An 8,227-nucleotide genomic window follows, 5' to 3' on the forward strand; every position below is an offset into this window, starting at 1 on the left:
AGAATAATAATCCATTATTCCTATAGCCAGCAACTTTCAAAGGAGGAAAGTCTAAAAATCAGAAAAGAAACTAAAAGGAATTGGCTGGAAGTCTAGGACGTAACCAGGATTGGATGGGTGGGGGTAGTTTCCATTCTTTTCTTGTTTGGGTTTTGGTATCTCCATCCTTGCGTGGTTAGGTGACTTGCCCAGGCCATGCAGCTGAGATATGGAGGAGGACTAGGGTCCTCCATCTTTAATTGTTATCTTGCAGTAATTATGGCTATCATGCAGCCCCTGGCGATGCCTGCCTCTACCCTTTGCCTGTGATGTCTCACAATGCTGGTTGATGAGAATTGGCTGTGACAGATGCACAAGTGTCCACCCCAGCAACTGTCATCCTTGCTTTTTTAGGAAGGCTATCAAGGACAATGCTCCACTTGGGCATGGTTTTCTCACTGTGGAGCTTCAGCCAAGAAGCTTAAATAGGTAGATGCTTGTGTGTGGGGCCCTTGTTGGCCCCTTGGAATCCATCCAACCCCCTGCCTCACCACAGCCTGCAAAGGGACACTGCATCATAAGCCAACACACAGTAAGAGAGTGAACTTAAGTCCTCATCCAGAGGTTTGGAAATACAATGCTCTGTGGCTCCAGGGAGAGGGACACACCAACAGAACAGAGATTAGTGTGAATAATACAGGCTAGCTTCTAGAATGGACTGCTGTAGAGAGGTCAGAGGTCAGAGATCGTGTGGAATGTGAAAGCTGTCCCTCAAATGAATCAGGCTTTCTGTGTGTCAAGGTCAGGGCTTCTCTTACTCTGATCATCTAAAAGTCTTGCTTCACTATGATGGACCCAAAGCCATTTGAGCCTGACACTATTAGCCTAGGGAGGGAAAAAGTGTACTTCCTCCTGCTGGACCATGCCAACCAAAGGCTCAGGAGCTGCCCGCTAGTACTGATTTTTCTTAATTCTATCATGGACTTCTTAAACATCAGCCAGATTTCTATCCTTTTTTTCCTTAGGAGTCTTTGATTTGTCTCTCCATATTTTCTTGTAGAGATTTTTAGATGGTGGAGAGTACAGGAAAGAATGGTAGGAAGTGAAGAAGGTTTTGTGCAGATGCAATGGGAGGACCTGGATTTCCATTTTCTGACCAAGGGAACAAGGTGGACACCTCATTTGCACTGTGGGTGTGGCTGACAGCCGGGGCTTAGGATCAAGGCTCAGATCAGTTTGACATGGGAACTTAGAAAATCACCATGCTAAGAGCCCAAGATCATGGGCACCACCTCATCCATGCTGGGGAGAATATTGATTACCTGGAAAGATGAAAAAATGTATTTGGGGCTCATTTGCACCCTCTTTTCTTCAGGAGGTAAGTTATTGAGTATAAAAAGGGTTTAACTCATCTCTCAGCAAACACGAGTCATTACTATTCTTATATTTTATCTATGCCAAAATGCTGTTGATTGATGGTACTTTCTGAGAGAAAAATCCACCATGTATCAGAAGTTTTGCCAGTGAAAAAGTTTAGCGAGTTTCCCCCGTGACTCTTGGACCTATCCCAGGAGGGAACCTAGGCAGGTGGGACCTGTGCTTGCATTCATGTTTTGCATTGACAGATCTCCCACCAGAGGGCACCCTTGCACCTTTGGTGATAGGCTGAGGGAGCATGCAGGCCAAGGCTTCCACCATCCTGCCACCCCGTGGGCTCTTTGAGGACAGCATTTCCAGAGCCGCTTCTAAAAGCAAGCTTGTGTGGAGAAGGACAGGGAGCCCCAGGCTTTCTTAAAAGCACAGAGAAACTGTGAATCTAAACCTGAGATACGTGGAGGGAGGGGGGCGGGGGGGGGAGAGGCTGGAGTGTGTCCCATCCCAGGCAACTTCATGTCTAACTTGGGGTTCACATCACAATCTAGGCATTGACAGGTACCTCTGTGGCACCACATTGCCCTATGGCCCTATGAGACAGGGTTTTGTGGCCCTTTTACGGATGGAAGCCATCTCAGTCCTTTCTTTTGCCTACTTTCCAGAAGAAACCCATGCTTTGCACACTTAGAGGTTACAAAATGTATTTGGGGTTCATTTGCTCCTTTAAGATACAAAGTTAAAGGAAACTGACCAGGAAGCCACGTTCCTCTGGGGCAACAGAGAAGCACATGGAAGGCGTGAGCTTTTTCATTATATAAAACAATCTGCCAGGTTTCCTTCTGCAGAACACAGAGGGTCCTGTGAGAAAGCAATGGCTTAGCATGTGGTAACCACAAACACTGGTACCTCCCTCTTCCAGAGGAAAGACTAAATTCAGGAGGACAAACTCTAAAATGCCATGTGACTTAAAGAGACTGCATCTCTTCATGTCGTCTTTCCAGAAGAGGGAAGTAAGGGCTAGAGAATTTCAGGAGCTCGTGGGAGGATGAATGGGGCATTGTGGGCTGAAGTGGGAACCATCCCAGAAGCACAAGGGGCTGAGGTTAGCTCCCTCCCCCAGCATGCCTCTTTTCAAAGCCACTCTGAGTCATCCTTCATTGGGATCTGTGCTTTTAATCCCTACTGTGATAAAACAAAACAAAACAAAACAAAACAAAACAAAACAAAACAAAACAAAACAAAAAACCAAAAACCCTGTCTGTCATTCATAAATATTTCATTCCTCTCCAGTAACAAATTTCCCAACACCACCTTCTCCATGCTGGGCAGCTGGAGGAGGCAGGCAGTATGGCACCCTCACCTGGCACCAGGCCCTGGGCAGTGATAATAAAGGATGAGGCTGGGGGATGGAGGATAGTGACTGCTGTCTCTAAGGCGGCAATCTGGGCTCGAGTCCAGTGGGCCTGCTTTGAGTGCCAATCTTGACTCCTAGGCAAGACTGCATTGTAGTGAGAATTCAAAGATGGCCTCTGAAAGCCCGGAGTGGTAGCTCATGCCTGTCATCCAAACACCTGGGAGGCTGTGACAGGGGGATTTCTGTGATTTCAACACAAGGCTATGTAGTGAGTTCCAGGCCAGACAGCACTGGAGAGTGAGACCTTGTTTAAATTAAAAAAAAAAAAAATCAGAAAAAAATGGCTTCTGTTGGAGGCTTTGGAAGCACTCTTTGAACTAGAGTTGAGCATGAGTGATGGATAGGGGGAGTAAGACCTAGCATTCAGCTTTTGACCTTATGGTGTTGTGTTGATTTCCTCTATTAAATACAATACATGGAGAACTGGTAAGTGCTTACTGCGTTCCCAGCACCCCCCTGTTATTCCACCCCATCTGGCTTTGCACTCTGCTGTGCAGGTGAGCTCCATGGAGAAGGAGTGAGAATCCCACCTGTGTGGATGATATTTACCACTACACGATTCATTTTTTTTTTCCCCAAAGACCCACATTTCCATCTGGTGTCTTCTTTTGGGCAGAGCCTCCTCTTCCAACAAGTGTGCTGTGCAGATGTGATGGTGTTGAATTCTCCACCTTTGAAAAGCTGAAAATGAAGGTTGTCTCCCTTGGGTGTGGAATTCTGGATTAGTGGTTTTCCCCTTGACTCTGTACTGGCCTGGCTCCAATTGCTTTTTGGACTCCATTGCTTATGACTGGAAGTCAGCAGTCTAAGAGGTGTTGTCTCTATAGTACTTGTATCGTTTTTTTCCTCTGTCTACCTTCCAGCAGGCCTCTCTTTAGCTTTCTTATCACTTAGCTGACATGCAGTTTTCTTTACATTTATTCTACTTAAGAGTTTGCAGAGATGATTGAATTTGTCAATTTGTCTTTCATGGAATGTGGTTGATTTGGGCCATTATTTCTCTCATTTTCTAGAATGTCTCTTTGATATCCTTTTGTCCCTGAGGCTTTGTATCTTGCTTCTTTCGATAATTTTCTCCCTTCATTCTTCACACTGGTTGAGTTCTATCAAAATATACATTACAGTCCTTCTCTGCCTTTTTGTCTTCCCACTCTTAACCTCTCTGGCCTGGTTCCAACTTCGTGTCATGCCATTTATTCTCCTTTGTACTGGATGAGGGGTATCTGAGGCAACATAGTTCAGTGCTAGCTGGGGTAGAAGGGTTTGGGTGCCAGAGAGAATGAGGCCAGGTCTTCTGGAGAGACCATAAAGGATGAATGAAGGTGGAATAGAAGCAGGAGGGAGATTTACATTTGGTAGATTCCTATTATGTTTCTGGTCTCAGAAGATCTGCCCAACAATCCACCTAGAAACGCCATCATCCCACATATCAGTTGACAGAGACTCTCTGGGGTATAACATAATACAGGTGGTGAAGTGACTATGAGCATGTGACTTGAGGAAACATATCTGTCACCTTCCTTGATGGGGCAGGCTTTGAAGATGACTTCTAGCCTTCAAATTCTCAGTCCAAACACTGTCCATGATGTACTTTTTTTTTTCCCTTCTGGGCAATCTTCATTTAAGAACTTGAACTAGAACCAACAGCCACTGAGTCCTTTGAGGGCTGTGTGCTCCCCCTCCATGAAGGTTACTTTTGATACAAGGTTACATTCTATTACCAGACCAACTTTTTACCTTTTGGGGCACTGCCTAGGCATGAGGATACAGCAGTGAGCAAATGGAAGAAAAGCAAGTTCTTCCAACTCTGTCATGACTTCTCCCAATTTAAACACTTGCTTTTCACCTCATTCTCTTAACACAGGGTTACCTAACCTGCTAACTCACTTCCTGGCTTTCTTGTTTGTGGGCTTGAAGTCATTACCTCATTTGATTAGGGTCATTATACAGTTAGGCACCTGAGGAGTCCGCCTCCTGCTGGCACATGGTGACTGTCCTTTCAGTAGTTATTCTTTATGGAGGTCCGTAGCAGGGATGTTTCATTTTCTCTCTTGAGTTTTTGTACTTGGGTAATTTTCTTAGTAGTAAATATGCTGTGCTACTCTAAGAACGTTGGCATGCCTCAGCCTCCCTGATATCAAACCGTCACAAGGGATACTTTCCAAACTAGTCTTCTTTGCCTCCTAGGTGGTAAGATAGTTAAGGCTGATAAGCATCCCTTATCCAAAATGCTCCTACCCATTTTTGTGCTTGGGGCTTTGGGAGATCTTTTTGTATTTGGGGATATTTGTGTCTAAAATGCGCTGTTTTAGGGAAACAACTCTAGTGCAAACGCAAGCACCTCATAGCTTAGGGAGATTTTTTTTTAATCAAGCACAAAGTTTCATTGGATGGAATCTTCTACTTGTGGCATGATGGTGCTACTCCAAAAGTCTTGAGGGCACGTATCTGCAATATCAGCACTTGGAAAGGTGGAGGTAGGGGGATCAGGAGTTCAGGGACAGCCTCAGCTATGTAATGAGTTTGAGGTTAGCCTGGACTACATGAGACACTGTCACAAAACAAAACAAGAAGTTTTAGGTTTTGTCAAATTTTTTGATTTTACATTCTGAGATTAGAGATACGTAATTGAATCCCTTTGTATTGACCCCCCCTCCCCCAATCCCTCTGATCCTAGCGCTCATGAGACTTTTGAACTGGTTCTTTGTCTTTCTATGCTCTAATCTCCTTGCTGTTATAAATGTCTGACTTTCCATCTTTACTCCCAAACCTCATAGAAGCTTTCCTGACGACTGTTCCCACTCTTCTTTTTTCCTTCCCCTAGGATATGGACACGCTGCACCTGGTACTGATGCTGGCAAGGCCTTCTGTATGTTCTACGCTGTGTTGGGCATCCCTCTGACGCTGGTCATGTTCCAGAGCCTGGGTGAGCGCATGAACACCGTCGTGCGCAGGATGCTGAGGCGTTTCAAGAAATGCTGTGGCATGCGCAACACTGATGTTTCTATGGAAAACATGGTAACCGTCGGCTTCTTCTCCTGCATGGGCACTCTGTGCCTTGGGGCGGCTGCTTTCTCCCAGTGCGAGGACTGGAGCTTCTTCCACGCCTACTACTACTGCTTCATTACACTGACTACTATAGGATTCGGCGACTTTGTGGCCCTGCAGTCCAAAGGTGCTCTGCAGAAGAAGCCATTCTACGTGGCCTTCAGCTTCATGTATATCCTGGTGGGGCTGACTGTCATCGGTGCCTTTCTCAATCTTGTGGTCCTGCGATTCCTGACCATGAATACCGATGAGGAGATGCTGGAGGGAGAAGTTGCACAGATACTTTCTGGAACCCCAAGCAATGCGATACATGTGCCACGAGGCCACTTTAGCTTCCATCCTGTGGCCTTCCTGAGGAAACATGGCAGGACTCTGTGCTTTCTCTGCTACCCGCGTGGTGCCACCGCCCAAGATGATGCTGATGCTGATGTTCCTGAGGTTGTTACTGTGGCTCCTTCTGGTGCTGCTGTGGTTCACAGGAATGTCCGGGCTACTGTCCACTCCGTTTCCTGCAGGGTTCACCAGCTCTCCCCAAACACACTGAGGAACACCTTCTTCCGGACCCCGTTCGGCACCATCATCCCTCCTGGGTTCCACACCTGCAGGCATCAGAACCACAGGATCATCCTCCGTCGCAAGTCCATCTAAGTGTGGGAGGGAAGTAGACGGAGTCATTTGTCATGCAGATGTAAGTTCCATTGGCCCAACTCCTCTTTCTCCCCTTATTTATTATTACTCTCCTTTTTTCTGATTACGGTCATCATCATTCCTTTCTTCCTTCCTTTCCTGGTTTCATTTCTTTCCCACCTTTCCAGCCAGGCAGAGCTGTCCAAAGGGAAAATAGAGGCCCAATCCTCTCTGAAACTGGCACCTGAGCACGAAGCATGGATTCCTTCCTTTCTCCCCAGCAGAGATATGCCTTACATTTCTCCCTACCCTGCCTCCTCTCTCTGGGGTGGCTTTCCTAGGACAGGTATGAGAACAAGAGCACCAAGACAGAGCTGAGAGGATGCCCAACCCGAAGCCTTTGACTGCCTACCTGTAGTGATGTCTCCGACCTTAACTCCTCTCTTTTTCCCCAAGGACTGGGTGGCTGTATGTACGCATGTGCAAAATGAGTGTGTGTGCTTCTGTGTGCAGGTGTGTTGTGCGACAAGGTGGAAAGTATCAGGTATTCACTTCCCTTCTCACTCATACAATTTTATTAACAGTCTCCTGGAGGCTGCTTCCCAACAAACTAAACCCTGCGAGGTTGATCACCTTGCCAAATTGAGCACATCCCATAAAAGCACTTTTGACCCAAGATGTATCATATGGCCATAGTTTCAAGTGGCTTCTAAATCCCATTCACTACTCTTCAGGGTAGAGGTGGAAAAGACCACGGATCAGGTCAGCTTACCAGTTTAAAATGAACTCTTAAGAAGCACGCACTTTTGGGAACTGGTGACATCCCCACATCCCTGACCCAAGGAAGAGGAAGCTAAGGGTGCCAAGGAGTAGCCAGAAGCCACCAGTGTCACCTTCCTCAAGACATTTTTAATTTCAGCATTTCCAGTTCCAACAGTTTTCCCTGCAGCTGGAGTTGTCAGGGTAAATAGGAAGATTGTTGGGACCCAAGAGTCTCTATTTTCTTATTTCCCTCTTCCTAATGATGATGACTGTGACAATGATGACTCGAAAGCCTCTACCTGCATGGATAAGAGTCCTAGTTTTGGAATGCTTGGATGAGAATGGGTATCAGAATGATGATGCGGTTTCTTTTCCTAATAAGAAAGTGACAGGACATTCCTTGTTTAAATATATATAGAGAGATATATATTTCAGGAAAGATTCTCTAGATGCATTGGGTCTGTAAATAGGGAGAAGTTCTCTTTACATGTTGGTCTCAGGAAGTGTTTAGAGGCTGTATCTTGGCCTACTGGGGAATTGTCAATCTCAGGGGATGCTTTTGTCTAGGTAGAGGAGAAATTTTTCCCCACTCTCAATAAAGGATGGCCCCTTAGGGGATAGTTCAGGCTAGAGAATATGGCACATGTAGGCCCTTTCAATTGCAGGAGTCCGAGGGCAGCTCGGCCTCTACATTCACTGAGGGACTCTAATTTCTCTCATCACCATCCCTGTCATCTCTAAAAGTCACCCATTCACTCATCCTCCCACTCCTTCTTCGTACACTGGAAGTTCCTGGCTTTTGGATGGAAATGGGCTTTGGCTACACTACGCATGCACAAGGAACGCACTTACTGATCTTCAAGATTTCTTAAAGGACACAGCATCCAAATGCCACCAGTCCCAAGCATGTGTGCCACTGGGCTGAAACCAGGAGCATCCAGGACTCCTCTGGAAAGTCAATGCATGCACTTAATGCTACACCCCATGTTGAAATATCCCCCTTCGTCTAGGACACGGGACCTT

At 46.2% G+C, this 8,227-nt stretch overlaps 1 protein-coding gene across 1 annotated transcript in view; it reads left to right on the forward strand.

Moving 5' to 3' along the window:
• Positions 1-6,463, forward strand: part of Kcnk9 (potassium two pore domain channel subfamily K member 9) — a 30,852-nt gene extending 24,389 nt beyond the window's left edge. The window contains exon 2 of the mRNA XM_059248090.1: positions 5,592-6,463. Within this exon, the coding sequence (XP_059104073.1) occupies positions 5,592-6,463 (872 nt within the window). The remainder of the gene's footprint in view (positions 1-5,591) is intronic.
• Positions 6,464-8,227: the final 1,764 nt, after the last annotated feature.

This window comes from Peromyscus eremicus, chromosome 20 (genome assembly GCF_949786415.1).
Source record: "Peromyscus eremicus chromosome 20, PerEre_H2_v1, whole genome shotgun sequence".
NCBI classification, from domain to species: Eukaryota; Metazoa; Chordata; class Mammalia; order Rodentia; family Cricetidae; genus Peromyscus; species Peromyscus eremicus.